The sequence below is a fragment of the Mastigoproctus giganteus genome, chromosome 9 (assembly GCF_048544385.1).
Source record: "Mastigoproctus giganteus isolate SK-2022 chromosome 9, ASM4854438v1, whole genome shotgun sequence".
NCBI lineage: Eukaryota > Metazoa > Arthropoda > Arachnida > Uropygi > Thelyphonidae > Mastigoproctus > Mastigoproctus giganteus.
Genome location: NC_143583.1, coordinates 114692646 through 114711680, shown reverse-complemented (window position 1 = coordinate 114711680; position 19035 = coordinate 114692646). Strand labels below are relative to the sequence as shown.

Below are 19035 nucleotides of genomic sequence, written 5' to 3'. Positions count from 1 at the left end.
CTTATGATAGTCCTGCCTTTTATAATACAATCTTCCAATCACATTTGAAAGATTAATCTTACACCCTCCCAGTTCCTCCCAATTCTCTGCGAATCTCGTGTGACGTCACGCTTTGTATTTCTCTGGCTGACGGTTATTTTGGAGCAGTGCGGCTGAAAGGTTGTCGCCGTGCGGGTGGTAATAGTGTTGGTAAAAGTTGTGGCGGAGGCTAATATTTACTAATAATTTTCTTTTTTTTTTTTTTTTTTTTTTTATTTTTACTTCTCATATCTGTTCCTTCGTTGCGATGCCAGCTAGTCTTTTCTCGGATATGGAGTCCACAAATAGCAGTCTTGAAGATCAAAGAGCTTTTCAAGTAGCTTTAGAGTTGTCACTTTTAGGTATTAATGAAAGCGAGAATTTTCATATATCTTATGAGTCAGATGCACGTACTAAAAAGAGCCAAAATACGACGGAATGTGTACCTGTGCCAAGTTCCGAGCACGTTGCTGAAATTGTAGGCAGACAAGGTGAGTTATTACTATGATCCTTTGTGTTACTTCAGTGAAAGTTCTTTGTTCGCCATGACCAGCATGCTGTCCCCTGCGCATGGCGCTTTTCCTTTGTCTATCTACCGGCATGTAACAAAACTTGAAAAGCAATATTTTGTTCTGTGTGGTTGTCAGAATTTATTCGTTGTAGAACGATACGTTTTGAGCATTTGCTGTTCAAAAAAAAGAAAAGTTAATACGTGTATGCTATAACTGGTGAGACAGGAAATATGGAGTATATTTTATTTCCGTTAGTTTTGTGTAAAGTACCTAAACATCTGATCTGATAGTGAACAGTGACATTCGTTTTAGTTATAAACATTTAAATGATAAATAAACGTTTTCATTTAATTTTTGTGCATTATAATAATAATGAGTAAGGTTAGTGTTGTTTCCTAGCACTCAATTTTCTTGGAGATGGAATTGTAGACGTCATTCAATCAATGAAATGCTACTATTATTTTTCATACGGGAAGAAAACTTAGACCTTTTTGTAAGTAAAAGTTGCCTTGGTGCATGTGATAAAAAAAAAAAAAAAACTTTCAAGTTGCACAGTGCTATTCATTTAATTTTAGAGAAGGCATGGAGAGAATAAGTTTGAATCGTGTTTTTCCAATAGTTTGTGTACACCGAACTTGGCCGACAATGTGCGTCTTACTTTGTTGATGCTTAAAGCGGGAAATCGCGATGTTCACTTATTATTTTCATTTCGATTATGCTTTCATTAATCGTGTAGAAGATTCCTACACGGCAAATATGAGAACCAGAAACAGTTGAAAATGAGTAGTTGAATGTAACGAATTGGCAGTTTAAGTACAATATCTTAAACAAATTTGTCCTTCAGTTACTGCAGTGCTAAATTCATGATCCTTGAGACAAATCACCGGAGGTAGTGTCCGGATGGGTGCCACCCCTCGAATATTACACTTTTTTTTCCTTTTTTTTTTTACGTAATGACTTGAATAGAGCCAGCGATATTTAACTTTTTTTTTTCTTTTTTGTTAACGAACTCGTACAGTTTTCAAAGAATACTGATAACTGATATATGCATGTTTACACACGCAGTTACCTCTTATTAACATGAAAACAAACAAACAAAAAATTATGAACAATTATTTTACCGACTAAATTTCAAATTTATTAGTAAGGCGTTAATAAAATATACTTGTGATATTTTTTTACTTCTAATATATCAGCTATAAAAAAATAATTACAAATAAGTATGGCCTATGGGAGAGCGAGCATATACAACCTCCATAAAGAGGGAAGGTTTAAAAAATCACACAGAATTATGTTTTCTCAAGATTGTAGTTTGAAGACACGATGAAAGTCAGTCTTTTGCTAATTTTACTGCAGATCAGACAAAAATCTCCAGAAGTCGTAATGTGATCCTAACTGTATGTATAGGGTGGGTGCATCATCTGGATGACAAACCGTGAATTGTTCAAAAAAGTAATTTAGAATAGACAGTGTCTAGACCGTATGAAAACCTAAGGCAGAATATTATTTGTTGTGGGGGGGGGAAGTTCCAAAGAAAGAGAAATTACAGTACATTTGGTGCTCTTCATAACCACACAGCATAATTTATTTGATTAAGTATGGTAGGAGGAAGTTAACTTTTAAAGAGATTGCAAATATTTCTGGAATACAATATGGTGTGGTCAGTTGTTGCCTGCAGCCCACCGTGGGGAATATTAATATTGGTAACATGCCTAGTAATATAAATATATATATATTTTTGCAAGTCACCTGGAGACTGAATCTTGCTTTTATTAAAAAAGATAAATCCCTGTCCTGGAGTTTTCCCCATGGTCAAAAGATGTCCATAGAATGAGGTAGCCAAGCATTGTCAAAATGTGGAAAATGATGTACAGTTTAATTTTTAAGTTTAACCACCAAGGAGTGGGTATTTGCAAAAACAGTCATCATTGTGATCTTCAGCAGTATCAGAAAAGATTACAGTAACTTTCATCTGTAACAATACACATTTGGGATCACGTGTTTAAATCTTTTTGAAGAAGAATGAGTCCAGTTAATGAATTTTACTTCAACTTAGACCGGGGTTTCATGGGGCACTTTTTTAACGAGTATAGTTGTGGCTAAATTTTTGGTTTTTTTGTACTTGTTTTGGAACTTGGGGGCATGTGAAATTTATGAAAAATTAAGGGAGCTTAAGGTATGTAACCTCTGATTTAGACATTGGAGAGGAACCTTATTAATAACATTGTGATTATGTTCCTCATACCCAGCAATTTAAGCAGCCTGCAGTCAGGAGTGGGAGTGCAGTAGCACACGTTGTACTTGACTGGGGTTCAAGCCCCTGACTGCTAATTACGGTCTATCTGGACCAGTGTGGCAGATTGTGGTCCATTTCCCTCAGCTTGAATCGTTGAGGAGGCTTCCATCCTGCAGTGGGTTGATAATTGCTGCAGTTTTACCCAGCAATTGGCATTATAGTGCTACTTAGCTGGAAATGAGCTTTGTCAGTCCATAAAATTTTCCAAGGACATATCTGCTCTATAGTTTCTGTCTAGAATATAGGTTATCCATCTAGAGCTGCAGTGGCATTGCAGGTGAGATAAAAGCACTTGTAGAGTGATATCCATGGAACATCTAGTTGTGACGTTGCTCTGGCACTAGTAGACAAGAGTCACTGTTGACTACAGCAACAATAATTTTGCAAACAGCTGTCTCAGTGGAGCAACATACTACCATGAATTACAAGATACCCATTTCTTCTTACCATGTCCCTTGGTAAGTCAACTCAGACCATGTTTTGATTTTTAGCTTTGAATTTTATTTCATTAGTTTGCTTTTTTTTTTTTTTCATCAGTTTCCACCAACACGCCCTCCCGTTTGCTCGAAATAATGAAACTGGACTTATCGTACCAGGAGACTCGTTTCCAAGGTCCAGTGCCGATGTTCTTTTGCCCAGTTGAGGCATAGTCCTGTGTCGTGATGTTGGTTGGCAGCTCCCATAACTTATTACGGCTAATGATTGTCTGGTGGTCTTGATGGAGTCGTTTCTGGCACCTCCCTCATTGAAGTCTGTGGTGATTTGTACAACTGTCACTCTGGTTGGCTGAAACAATGCAAGACAGGTGTCGACGGCCACATTCATTCACCATCTTTCTCAGCCCACAGTGCTGTCCACGATGAGATGTTATTCTGGAAATGGCATATTCCCAATACACTCTTGATACTGTCGAACAGGGATAGTGCAGTTTCTGTGCCACCTTCACAATAGAGTGACCCATGCGTCAGGCACCCACTATCATCCCTCTTTCAAAGTCTGTTAACTCATGACATTTATCGAAGAGAGGTTACAGAGTCACATTGCCCAAGAACCAGATATTCCATGAATTCTGGCCTTTCTTATCAAGTGTATGCATCAAGTAATAGCATAACGTAGAATATATTTAAGAGAAGAATGAAATGGGAATTGGAGAAATTTAACAGTACAATAGATTGATACATTTTCACTTCAGTTTAATCTGAGTGTAATGAAATCTAAACCTTAATAGTGTGATGCATTTCTTTGCTTCTTCCAAAATAACTGTGTATGTGCAGCCTAGCCCAGTAACATTCGGGCTGAAATGTTTTCCAGTAAACAGTCCTTTAATTTATATATATATAATGGAATTTACAACGATCAGGGTCACTAGAGTGGAGTTCTATAAGCATTTAAAAGTCATTTGTCAACAGGCAATGTTGATGATCCTTCTCTGGTTGCTGATGTGTTGAATATGTATTTTACATTCACACATGAGAATTCTTTAGGGAGGGGGATGCTAGACATTTAGCAAATTCTAACAGGGAGCTGAATGATTTTGTGATAACTGAGAGGAAAGTGAAAAATGCATTATTGAAGTTAAACATAAAAAAGGCACCTAGGGTGGATTGAGACCTATTCAATTATATTAATGGAAGCAGTAAGAGGTAAGCAAATCCTTAGCCATAATTATTAATCTTTGGGTTCAGAGGAGGTCCCTGTGGACTGGAGACATGTGAATGTATCTCCAGTTCGTATAGGGGGATCAAAGGTTAACATAAGTATTTACAGACCTTTTACCTTAACTTCAGTTCCAGGAAAAATAAATGGAGTCACTTAAAAAGTAATGTAGTAATCTAGAGAAGAGTGCAGTTATACTTCAGTTGCAGCATGGGTTTGTTAAGGGAAGATCTTGTCTGACAAATTTCATTGGATACTTAGATTCAGCGAAAAAAAGAACTGGATGTAAAAAATTAATTTTGATTTATACTTGGATTTCAGGAAAGCTTTTGATACTGTTGCACATAAGCGGCTACTGTACAAATTGGAGCAGTGTGGCTTTAAAGGAAAGTTACTTCTATGGATAAAGGAATGGTCAACTGCATGAAGACAGCGTGGTCATCAATGAACACTGCTCTTCATGGGCTAATGTTATTGGTGGAGTCCCACAGGGTTCAGTGCTGGGCTTTCTGTATATATTAATGATATTGATGTGTATATCAAGCTTAATGCCAAAGTTGGCAGGGTGGTTATGACAGTAATGAAGGTATGCTGCTGCAACATGATCTAGAAAGATTAGGCAGGTGGGCCAAGAAATGCAATTGAAGTTTAACATTGACAAATGCAAGGTACTGCATATGGTAGCAGTAATCTCAGAGTAGTGTATCAAATGCATGGTAAAACGCTCACGATAGTGGAAGGTAAAAAAGACCCTAGGGTAATTGTGCAGTCTGATATGAAGTTTTCTGAGTATTGCAGACAGTTTGGCAAGAAAAGTTCTGGGGTTTTGTCAATGATATATAGGAACTTTGCTAGCAGTGATAACGTGATTATCCCATTGTATAAAGCAATGGTCAGTACTCATCTTGAGTACTGAATACAGGTCTGGAGGCCTCATTTAAGGATGTAGAGCTGCTGGAAAAGGTGCGAATAAGGGCAATAAGATTGAGTGCTCTTACCAAGAAAGTCTGGAGACTAGGCACTTATGAGATGATCTGATTGAGGTTTTAAGGCTCTGAATGGTTCGAGAAAACAATGCTGATGGGATTCTTCCTCTTGCTCACACTATGCACAAGTGATTAAATTCAAATTGAGGAAGGATGGTTGCAGAATAGATATGCAAAAGCTTGCCTTCAGTCAATGGGTGGTTGATTGTGAACAAGCTTCCATACATTGTTGTGGAAGTAAATCGAATAAATTCAAGGAAGAACTAGACAAACTATTTGAGGGGATGGATAGGTGAAGTGGGAAATTTTTTTTTTTTTTGACTGATTCTATGCAAACTTGCTTTCTTGCATCATTTTCCACTATTAATGCTAATATCAATTTGTTAACTGCCCTCTTTTCTCGCTTTCTCATTCTATACTCTATTGCCCATAATATGCAGTATACCCAACTGCTTGGGTAAACAGTGCATTTCTTAGCCCAACAGTACACTCAGAATGGGTGGAATTTTATGAATTCGACCTTGGCCTGTTAGTAGAAGTTCTCTACTATATATAGCACAATTCTTCATCACTTTATAGTGATATAAAGGTACTTGCATCTAGAATGTAAAGATCAGTATAGTGTTCATTGTGTAAGAATCATTTGATTTTATTTGATCTTTTCTTTGTATTTTTTACATATAAGCCTTTTGTTCCTTTCTCTGCCTTCTGTTAGCAAATGATTTATTATACTTGGCAACCTAACAGTTTCTTCTGGTGCTATTGTGGATTAACTTTTGATTATATCAGTAAGATTGTAATGATTTTTTTTTTCCCCCATACCATTTTCTTTATCTGAAGAACATGAAATAGTTATTGTTAAGAAACAGAAATTTAATGCTTGAACTATATTGTTGAGAAATTCATACCATAACATGTTCAATGTGCTCTCCACATTTTTCAATAATATGTCATGTTTGGAGTGTGAAGTTGCAAAGAATATGCCTCAGCATTTCCTCAACACAGAATAAACTTCAATCATTCTTTAATGCAGGAATAGTTAGTGAATAAGAAAGGATCCTTGAGATAATCTCAATAAATACACCGATGAGCCAGAACATTGTGACCAGCGAGTTGTTATGCAAATCGAAGTAACTGCAGATGAACTACTGCGTGGGTTGGGGACAGTATAAAAAAAATCTGATACTGAGCTCCATTAATCAGTGTTACTCTTGTTCTTCAGATGGGAAAGGCAGAGGACTTAAGCAAGTTTGACAAAAGCCAAATTGTAATGGCCAGATGACTGGGTCAGTGCATATCCGAAATGGCACGGCTGGTAGGGTGCTCACGACCAACAGTGGTTAGTACCTATTGAAAGTGGTCCAAGGAGGGAAAACCTGTGAGGTATTGGATGACCACGGCTCATTGATACTTGAGGTGAACGAAGGCTCTTCTGGCAAAAGAAGGGTCACTGTGGTGCAACTAGCTGATGATGGGAGTGTCATGCTAACCACGGTTCACCATCAATAGCCCCTACAATGGGCACGTGAGCATCGAAACTGAACCTTGAGTCATTGGAAGAAGGTCGTCTGGTTCAATGAATCATGTTTCGTGTTTCACCATGTGGACAGCCAGATACATGTGCATCATTTACCTAGGGAAGTGATGGCGCCTGATGCACCATGGGACGAAAACAAGCCGGTGGCAGTGGTGTCATGCTTTGGGCGTGGTTCTGCTGGGATACCCTGGGTCCAGTCATCCATGTGCTGAGCACTCTGACATCTACCACCTACTTAAACATCATTGCTGACCAGATATGCCCTTTCATGGCAACGGTTTTCCCCTCTGGTGGTGTCGTCTTTCAGCAGGATAATGCGCCATGCCACACCACCCAGATTGTTCGAGAGTGGTTCACGGAACATTAGGAAGACTTCCAGGTATTGCTCTGGCTTCCAAATTCCCCAGATGTCAATCCCATCAAGCATCTGTGGTTTGTGTTGGAACAGCAACTCCAATTTGTGTCATCTCAACTATGGACCTTACAGGAGTTAAAGGATCGGCTGGTTACGTGTTGGTACCAGATACAAGACACATTTAGAAATCTTGTAGCATCCTTGCCTTGCCGGCTCTGAGCTGTTTTGGCTGCACATGGAGGACCAACATCATATTAGGTAGATGGTCATAATGTTTTGGTGTAGCAGCCATGAGCAGTAATACAGAAAGACAAATGATACTGAAACTGAAGAAAAGCGATGGTGTACATATAAACAGCAGAGAAGGCATAATTCAAATAGCAGAAGACTACTATAGAGAATTATACAAGGAGCGAGGGAATGATACCAGCAGTGGGGAAGATGGATTGCAAAGTAGCAACACATACGACCCGACATACCCGATATTCTTCCTGATGAGGTATGCATTGAAGAAAATGAAGAATCGGAAAGCCCCGGGGAAAGATGAAGTTACTGTAGAGTTGTTAAAATTGGGAGGAAGAGACATAACACAAAAACTGGCAAGGCTCTTCACAAAGTGCATTAGAAAAGGTGTGATGCCTATGCAGTGGAATAATGCAATCATAGTTTTGCTGCATAAGAAAGGAGATAAATCAGAAATTGGAAATTATATACCAATTAGCTTGCTATCCCATATCTACAAGTTGTTCACAAGGGTCATTACTAACAGATTAGAAAGAATACTTGATGAGAATCAACCAAAAGAGCAAGCTGGCTTTCGGACAGGATTCTCAACTATGGATCACCTTCACGTAATGTCACAGTTAATGGAGAAAGCAAATGAATATAAAACACCATTATGCCTGGCATTTGTGGATTATGAAAAGGCATTTGACTCCATACAGCATAAGGCAATGTTTCGGGCACTGGAAAGACAAGGCATAGATACTCCATATATTATGATTTTGAAGAAAATATATGAGAGTGCTACATCCTTTATTAGACTAGACAAAGACAGTAGCAAATTTAAAATCGAGAAAGGAGTTCGACAAGGAGACACAATATCTCCGAAGCTGTTTACTGCTGCCCTTGAGGAAGCTTTCAGAAGATTAGACTGGTCGCAGAAAGTAGTCAATGTGAACGGAGAGTACCTAATCCATTTACGATTTGCAGATGACATTGTGGTCATAAGCCACAAACCCAAAGAATTAGAGGAAAATCTTAATCAGTTATGCACAGTTAATAAAGATTTTGGACTAAAGATGAATATGGCTAAAACAAAAGTAATGATGAACAAGTATGCCACTGAAAGGGAAATAATGATTGAAGGCGCAGTAATTGAAAAGGTGGAGTCATATACTTATCTGGGACAAGTTATTAGCTGTAATAATGATAAATGGCTGGAAGTCAAGAGAAGAATAAATTTTGGATGGATAGCATTCAGGAAATATAGTCACATACTGAAGAGCAATATCCCAGTTTGTCTGAAACATAAAATAATGAATCAATGTATACTCCCCACCATGACTTATGGAAGTGAAACTTGGGCACTCACCAAAAGAATGGAAGAGAAGCTAAGAACTACACAGCGAAGAATGGAACGAATTATATTGGGAATCGGACTGTTAGATAAGAAGAGAAACACATGGATTAGGCAACAAACTCAAGTAAAGGACATTCTTATCAAAACTAAAGAACTAAAATGGTCTTGGGCAGGACACATAGCTCGAAGACATGATGACAGATGGACTAAGAAAATAACAGAATGGTACCCAAGAGGAGCTAGAAGAAAACCTGGAAGACAAAGGCGGAGATGGATAGATGAAATTCATGAGTTTTTGAGTAGTAAATGGATGGCCAGTGCTCAAAACAGAAGGAACTGGAAAGTTGCTGGAGAGGCCTTCATCCTGCAGTGGATTGAAAATGGCTGAAGATGATGATGTATGTGCGTGTGTGACAGTGACATTGGAGGCCACACACTATTCCATTGCCATATACCTCGAAATAATGATTATAAACCACTCCTGTCAAATTTCATAACTGGTATGCAGACTATTCAAAATTACTGCCAACCAGGTCTTCAAACATTTTTCTAGAGTAATGATGTTGGTACAAAAAAAAGCTGAAGCTTGTGAAACTGCAAAGAAAAGAAATAGTATAATGAATAAAAAACCATCTTGTATTTATAGACACTACTGCTGACTTACCAAAAAAGCAGTATTGTGAAGGCATATTTATTTCTATTGTAGAGCAAGTACACGTTTGATTTGAGTCAGTGAAGTTTCCAGTGCATAGGATTATAATTAATTCCTAAATAGTTCATTAAGTTTCCAACAGTGAAATAGTTCATTTGCTTTCCAATGTTGGAGAGCAAATTTAAATTCTTCTAAAACCAATGGTATTGCTTGCAAAAAAATATATTCTTTAGCAACACACCCATATTTCTAGATGTCCTCGTTTGATTAGCTATCTTCCAATATTTGTTTTCGTAAACCTATCACATGATTGTTGTTTGTTTGTTTCGGGATTTATTGGGCGCATTGGCAACTACGACCATAGTCCGCTTCTTTTTTTGTAGAGACAATACATTTGAACAGAAATGCTGCAGGGATAAGAACAAAAGTGTTGCAAGAATATTTTCTGATTTCTCTGAGAAAATGTAAATATGCATTTCACTGATGACAATCAAATAACACTTGCACACAAGTTTCAAACTGCACATCTATTCATATGCAACAAAAATAGTGTTAAATCACTAAATAAAGTAATGGTTTTGTGAGAGCTGTGTGCATTTCTATTTTTATTAATGCTATAAATGTTTGTTGAATATTTAAAATGTGTTTTGCCATTAGTTAGCGAGCTTTTCATTTTGTGCAAAAAAATTAATATTATTATTCCCATATGAAATGTAGATGTTGGGATAGTGGGCAGAGGAAGATTGTAATACTGAGATGAGTATAATATACAGAGTGACTGCATACTTTCTTGATTTTAAAAAGTTAGAATTAAAAAATATATTAATATTGATTGTTGTTCACTGCATTTTTTTTTATAATACATTTTTAAAATCTGAACAGTCATAATTACCATATAAAGGAATTTGAATGAATCACTGTGTGAACAGTAATATTCAAATATATAGTATAAATTTGGGATTGATAGCCTTTTTCTTTGGTGCCATATTTGTATATTACAACACCAAAAATCTTTGTGCATGCCATTTGGAAAAGTGTATCTGAAATATATGTGAAAATTTAGAAAGTATCATACCACTAGTGGCATGGGGTTGCTGTTGCCTGGTATAAATAGTAGTGTAAAATTGATAAATATAAAACAAAATATTTCATATAGATCAGTGGTTTCCAAAGTGGGTTTACCTATGGGGAGGCAAAGAAGCATGGGGGTGGTAGGGGCATTCGAGGCCAGACCTTCCCGACTGTGTTGATTGCTTATTTACTATTGTTCAGGTTAGTGCATAGCATGAATATTTGATAAGTAATTACACAGGGTGTCACACAAATGGTGTGTAGGATGATGATCTGCAAGTCTTTTGTGACCATTTGGATATGCTGCATAAAGATGAACGTCTGAACTATTTAAGAATCTTCTTTTGATAGAAATTGGTGAAGAATCCATTTTTAGATATTGAACAAGTTGGATGTATTAGAGAAAGAACTAATTGAGTTACAAAATGATATTAAGCTGAAACAGAAGTTTGAGAAATCTTATCAAGAGTTTTGGTTACAGTATAGTGATCAATTTTCTGATCACTATACTGTACTATGGACCTTGGCTAAAAAGCTACTTATTGCATTCCCAACTTCATATTTAGTAAAACTTGGTTTTATTGGTCATCCAACTTATCTCCAAGCAAAGAAATAAACTTCAGATTACTATCCTAGTGATTTAAGACTCCTAAGCAACTTTAAACTGGACATTGAGAAACTGGTATTGTCATCAAGCCCACACCTTGCATTAAAAATTTACAGAAAAATGAACTTGTTACTAAATGTAGTTGTAAGACTTTTGTTAAATGATCGTCAGATTTTCAAAAGCTAGAATCACTAGTCCAGTAATTTCAATATGTTGAATTAAATAAAATAAAACTTTTATTGGATTCAAAATAAATGTGCAATTAATTATTACTGTTTTGAATTATATTTTTTAGTTATCTTCCTCATTGGGTCATGCAATCTGCCACTCTAAAAAATATTTTTATAAGTTAGGATTGGGGATGCATTTATGGAACCAAGGGGGCAGTAACTTAAAGTTTGTGAACCACTGACCTAGATGATATCACAGGAATCTTTAGTGTAGTAAGGAGTTACACACGGATGAACGTTCCAGTTATTGTAAATTATAAGAAAATATCAGTAAAAAGAATTTTTCTACAAGGAGAAAAGATATATATATATATATATAGTTACCATTATGCAGTTAATTGAATAATAATTGCACTTGCGGTGAAGTTAGTAAAGAAAGCCAACATGAGAACCACGTGAAACTTACTGGGCAAACTTGTTTCCCGCTACCACAGTTTCTCCCTGAATTCGCAGTAAGCAGATGGTGCATGTTATCAATAGTGGCAGTAGTGGGAAACAAGTTTGCCCAGTAAGTATTAATTAGTTTTTTCTCATTATTAAAAGCAGATTGTTGGAGTTCATGAGTGTAATGCTTTCGCCGCTGAAATTTACTTACGAGTGCACTCTCCAGACTGCCTTAGTCTTAGGGTGTTTATCTCCCCTTCCCGCTGTTTAAAATAGGAAAACAGATGGTACATGTTATCGGTAGTGACAGTAGAGGTCATTTTCCTATCGGGTTAAAACAGCGGGAAGGAGGGATAAACACCCTAAGACTGAGGCAGTCTGGAGCGTGTACCCATAAGTAAATTTCAGCCCACTCACGAACTCCAATAATCTGCTTTTAATAATGAGAAAAGGCTAATCGGTACATAGTTGTCGACTTCTACTGCCACTACCGATAACATGCACCATTTGTTTACTGAAAATGCAGGGAGAAACTGCTGTAGTGGAAAGTGAGTTTGCCTAGTAAAGTTTCTCGAGTTGGCTTTCTTTACCTTAGCTGCACTTGCATTTAAATTTGTTTATGAATAGCTGAAATCAAGTGAGCAGTTTTATGACTATCCACGAGGTCAACAGAAAAAGATTCAAAGAATAAATTTATTTTCAATTTGAACATCTCTTGACTGTGGAAATCACATCTTGCCACGGAATGCTGTTCCTAATCTAGAATGGTGCCTGATTCCTAAACTGTCTGAAGGGAGATGCAGGGTATATTAATATCTTGTTTCACTCCCTGTTACACAGAAGTTAAGGTTCTGCAATGTGTATTTTCTAGAGATATTTCCATGAGCACTATTCAACTACACAACACATTTCACCTCTTTCTTACTAAGATAAAGGTGGAATAGCTGAAATTTCACCTTTCTTACCAAGTCATTGTATCCATAACTAGTCAACATCCATTTGCATCAACTCTAAACTCAGACTACCTTCCTCATTTAACCCTTCTACTTCTGTTCTATGGAACAATATTCTTTATGTATTTACTAAAAATTAGTTTGAAATTCAAGCCCCAAAAATACAGTAGCATCAGCAAGTTTTTTTTTTTTTTGTAGGTTCTCAATCTTCAGTTGATTCACACTATTAATGTACTATATACAGTATTTCAAAAACTTTCATTCTTTGAAGTCGCCATTTAAAAAAAAAAAAAAAAAAAAAAAGTCTGGTGTTTTTCACATACTTTATTCTATGTGCTAAAAATGAACTTCACCAATAGTGGATTTAAGTCCATATTGATATATTTGGTATTTCAATATAGGAAAAACAGCATGAAAGTATGTCACAAACGTGATGGTAATCTGGAAGAAAAACATTTAAAAAGAGATTTGTGGAAATATTCCCTGAATCTGTCTTTTACAATGTTTTTCTTCCATAAAAATATTCAGGAAATATTTCCACAAATCTTGTATGCGCACGCACACACATGCATTTGCCATATTCTACTGGCACGACATATAAACTTTATTCTTTTTTGCTATTCTCGGTTGTTTGATTAACTTTGTGTTGCTTTGTATTTGTTTTGTTTATACAATCAGAGGATGCCATTATATACAAGTGGAATTTTGTAATTCTCTTTTTTGTACATTTCCCCTTTCTTCTCACTGAAGGAAAGTGGTAATAAACTGAAGTGTTGTAGAAGAGGGATGAAGGTAGGTATTTAACAACTTTCTGAGTATAATGCTTTTTTTTATCCCATACACTACTTATGAAGCAAATTTTAACTTCATTCCATTATTTGAAACAGCAGATATTTTGGATCCTTCATGACAATACAGTACAGTGATTTTGCCACTTCTCATCAAAATTATTCAGAGGTCTTGAGTTTTCCTTCATGGTTGGAATTCTTAGAGGCTTCTTCAATCTTGGTTGTAGTTAGTGTCAAGCTGGGGAGAAGGGTTTGCAGCGAGTTGAAGTTTTTCAGTCTATATAATGTATAGATATACACCGGCACAGATGTAATGCAAATAAAATCTTAATTTCACAGAATTTTCTCATATATCGTTATATAGTTAATGCTTTTTAGCACAGCCCTATATAATAATTATTATCATTCTACTTCAATACCCTGAAATGCCTATTATAGGTGCCTCAGTTTATGAAGGGTCCTGAACATAATTCTCGGGCTGCCAGTGAGTGGTTGCTCGTTGGGACAAACTTCCATCTGTTGTTGTGAAAGTGGGTAGTTTAAATAAATTCAGAGCTAGGTAAACTTGGAGGGGGGGAAAGGACAGGCAATGTGGCCTTTTTTTTTTTGCTGATGCTTTATTATTATTAGCTTGCTTTCTTGCATCATTTGCCACTGCTAATATTAATATATTTTATACATTCAACTTATTTTGCTTAATACTTTTTTAAAATTACTCTGAACATTATTTTTATTATAATTATGTGATAGTGAATGCTGTGAAAAAAAAAGCTGGATTTTTTTTTTTTTTTTTTTAATCTGAGATTTCCATTACTTCAAGAAGTCTAGGGCCTATTCTCACTTCTGATAACTGGGGTTTTACTGTACATATAAACCAACCTAGAGCATATGCTGTTTGCAGGCTTAATATTAATGCTTTATTAATTGCCTTGGTGCTTACTTTAAACAGATCCAATCGGACTTGTTTATTCATCTTTCATCACTTTACCAATGAATGATCGTAAGTAGCCTGCAAGATAGATTTGTAAAAAGATTGACACTTAATTGAATGTTTCAAGGATGTCCAAAACATGCTTTGTGCTCGCTTATTTTAGAGATTGTAGGTCAACCTGATCCTGTTTGCATTGGAAACTACTTTTTTTTTTTTTTTTTTTTTTTCTGACTCATCGATAATAATGAGTGTCTGTAAGCTTCATAGTTATATGACTGCTAGTCCTTAAATTTTGCATGCATACTAAGAAAATCGTTAGGGGTGTGCATCTGTGTTAATTTTTTTTTTAGCACTAATTATGGGCTACTAAATTTCTAATTGAGAACTTTTGTAAGAGGTCACTATTATTGATTGAACAGATGTAAAGTAATAAATAAATGAAACATTTTGTAATTATTGCTTTAAATCAGTTGTGGTATACATTAATGTCAGTTTTATAAATGAGTATTGTTGTTTAATATTGTTTTCAATTGACCAATGCAATGACTATCACCTGATGAACATAGACAGGTATCAAAAAAAGCTTTAAATTAAAACTGCTTAATTCATTTCACAAATAAATATATATATTCTCATTTCCAGTCCAGGTTGTGGTTTCACATACAATCCCATTTACTTCTAACAGAATCAGTTGCCTCAACTGCCACCCATCTCATTTCAACTAATTGTTCACTCTGGTTCCTTTTGCTTTAAAGGTGGTATGGTATTTGCACATATATCCACTTTGATATTTTTTTGTCAGGCTATTATTATCCTGTTCTGTCAAACTAATTTGTTGCCTCTATTGTTCTTCAAACTACAGATCACATGGAACTTTTTCACTGTGATTCTTTTAAGCAAACTAACTTCCTTAACAGCAAAGTAATTTTTTTTTTTTTTTTTTTTGTGATTTTAATGCTCACAACTCCAGCTGTTAGAGATGCAGGGGCTTTTTCTGTTACTAATGGCCATACACAACTTGCTTGTTTATTCCATTAGGATAGCAGGCAGTCCTAACCACACAGCTGATGTTCTTTATCTTTTCCTCCAACAACCATTCAAAGCATCAATTATTGTTAGTAATCCTTTAGCTGACTGCATCTTGGTGTCTGTCTTTTCTTGGGTAGACCCTCTCATGGACATTCTCAGCCTCGTTCAATATCACAGGAGTGTAAAGCGTGAAATGAGACAATTTGCAATTTCATTTCCTTGATTGGATAACTTTTAAATCTTCTGACTTTAATATTTGTTCAGAATGTGCCATTGAAATAATTTTGTAATGATCCACATGAAATCCTCAAACTTGTTTTGATCAACATGCCAGAGCCTCAGTATGAGGAATTGCATACTTCATCAGTTCTCTGCTTACCATCTTAGTACCACAGAACTGCAAATTTGTACTAGTATGTTCCCAGAAATTCTGGAAGGAAGTGCTGAAGTAAGCAGACTAAATAGTGATGCAGTTGATAGTTGGGTCCTACCATTATTCTTTTTGCAGGCACATACATATGTTTTTCAATGTTATTCTTAAAGTACTTTTCAGATCTTCTGGTAATTGCTTCCATTGTACTTACCTCAACTCTTTCCAAAATAATGTAGAAATGGAATTGCTATCTCTTACACTATCTGCAGACCTTCCATCTGATTAAAGATCATCAGGGATGTTCTGGCAAATATTTAACAAATAACTTGCATAAGCTGGAATGAGCCTGCTTGATTATACCATTAGGAATAAAGCCGTTTTGCATCAATTCTGTTTTTGAAATACTGATAGGTTATTCAAATGTAACACTTAGAAATTACTTGTTTGATCAATAAATAAAATCATAATTGGCCAACAGCTATTTTTGGCAGATTTTACTAAAATAGATAATGCTTCTAATATTTATACAAAACTTGAGGCAATTAGCCAACAAAATTCCATATGTAAATATTAAAGTTAATTAACTATTTTCCTGAACAAACATAAAATAATCAAATGTTTGTGATTTATGTACTCAAAAGTAGGAATGTCTGTTTGATGAATTTGGATCAGTCCGGGTGATTCTTTATTCTGTGATGCAGACTGAATGCCCACATCATGGACTGGGCATATTAATTAATGTTTTAATAGACTGATATTAGCAATATACAGTAATGTTTAATAAACAGTCTTTATGAGCCAGCTTCAGTACGTTACTGATGATTGCCAGTATGGATTCAGTTATTAATCAGCCAACAGTATCTTAGTTTGTTACCCATCTTTGGACAAATTCAATGGAAAGCTTTAAAGAAACTTAAGCAGTTGCAAAGTTTTTGTGTGTGGCCTAAAGGGCTTCTAAATAAACTTATGACATGGCTTCTGTTTTTTGCAGTTTGAGAGCCAGTTTCTCTCCCCACCCCACCCCACCCCCAAGTGCTCAGTGTGGGTTCTGATAGATGGTTGCTGTTTTATACCTTATCTACTTCTGGTGTTCCTTAAGGTTTCATTCTTTCTCTCGCTCTTTTCCAGACCTCCCACCGACTGGAAATTCTGTCCATAGCCTTACAGATTGCAAATTCTATAACTTTTGATATCATATTTTTTCCTTATCTGATAGGTCCCACCCCTAAACTTCCAATTTCTAGACTCTCCAAAAAACGATAGTCAGGTTAGATTCTTTAAACTCCACTCCCTTGATAGGAATTATAGAAAAGAGCCTTTCTGTTGCATGCCTTTTTTTATAAATATTTCTGATGAAAAATTCGTTGCCCATTGGAAATAAAATTCTTTCAAGTCCAGCATCAGCAAGCATCTTCAACTTGGTACCAAGTTGTAAATATTCTAATACCTCGTGTATACACGATCACTATTAAAAACTGCTTGGAAAATTTTTAAAACCTTTTGGTATGATCACTGCTCTATCACATGTGAAAAATAGAATAACTACTACTAAAGCAGGATATGAAAGCACGACGAAACAAATGGCCCTCAGTCCCCAGCAGCTTTCACTCTCCCTCTTACGGCAGCGAGAGGATTAGAGTGGAAGCAGAGGGTGCTAAGAATCTCTGGGTACGACCAGGCTGCCATGCACGGAAACTGAACTTGGCCTGTTATAACGTAAGAACACTCATCGGTGAAGACAGGATATTAGAGCTGGAAAAGGAATTAGAAGATGTGAATTGGAATATCATCGGTTTGGCTGAAACAAGAAGAAGAAATGAATCACTTATAAGTTTATCAAGTGGAAATCTGCTGTACACCAATGGAAACAGTGAAAGGAGTGAAGGTGGAATTGGGTTTCTGGTCCATAAAGATTTTAAAAACAACATTTTGGAATTCAAAAGTACATCACCAAGAGTGTCAAGACTAATACTCAAGATTTCTAAGAGATACAAGCTAAAGATTATAATGATTTATGCACCAACATCAAGCCATGATGATGAAGAGGTTGAAGAAATGTACACTGAAATTGAGAGTCTTCTAGATGAGCAGAAAACCCACTACACTATTATTATGGGAGACTTCAATGCTAAGGTTGGAAAAAGACAAAACAGCACAGAAAGGGGAACTATAGGAAATTTTGGAATTGGTGAAAGAAATGAAAGAGGTGAAAGACTTGTGGAATTTGCAGAATCTCAAGGACTGTCAGTAATGAACACTTTTTTCAAGAAAAGGGTGAACAGAAAGTGGACATGGAAGAGTCCAAATGGATTAACTACTAATGAAATCGACTTCATCCTCACTAATAGGAGATATATTGTGAATGATGTCACCGTCCTGAATAAGGTAAATGTTGGAAGTGATCACAGAATGGTAAGATGTACACTTGATATAGATGTAGGAAAGGAAAGGAAAAAACTGACTCGAGTAAATAATACAAAGGTCTTTGAGATAACAGAAGAGGAGAAAAAGCAGTATGTACTGGAACTTAAGAACAGGTATGAGCTTCTGCAGACTGCTGAGGACCAAGATATCGACGAGGAATATTACAACTTTTTGAAAGTGATAAAGCCCAAGAAACCTATAGGGAAAAAGAAATCCAAAGAAGAAAAAAATTAGTCAAGAAACACTTGTCATGATGAACCGAAGACGACAAATGAAAAGCAAGAAAAACACTGACAGGGAGAAAATTGAGTATACTGAGTTATGCAAAGCCATTAGAAAGAGACTCAGAGAGGACATAAGAAGATTTAACACAAGAAAAGTAGAACAAGCATTAAGGGAAAACAAAGGATTTAAATCAGCAGCCATGAGCAGTAATACAGAAAGACAAATGATACTGAAACTGAAGAATAGCGATGGTGTACTTATAAACAGCAGAGAAGGCATAATTCAAATAGCAGAAGACTACTATAGAGAATTATACAAGGAGCAGGGGAATGATGCCAGCAGTGGGGAAGATGGATTGCAAAGTAGCAACACATACGACATACCCGATATTCTTCCTGATGAGGTAGAACATGCATTGAAGAAAAT

The 19035-nt window shown here is 36.1% G+C and overlaps 1 protein-coding gene across 1 annotated transcript in view; it reads left to right on the top strand.

The window, feature by feature from the left end:
* The first annotated feature begins 269 nt into the window (after positions 1-269).
* The window catches only part of LOC150080659 (RNA-binding protein MEX3B-like), a 40720-nt gene continuing 21954 nt past the window's right edge, over positions 270-19035 (top strand). The window contains exon 1 of the mRNA XM_090381976.1: positions 270-509. Coding sequence (XP_090238102.1) covers positions 287-509 — 223 coding nt within the window. The 5' untranslated portion in view covers positions 270-286. The remainder of the gene's footprint in view (positions 510-19035) is intronic.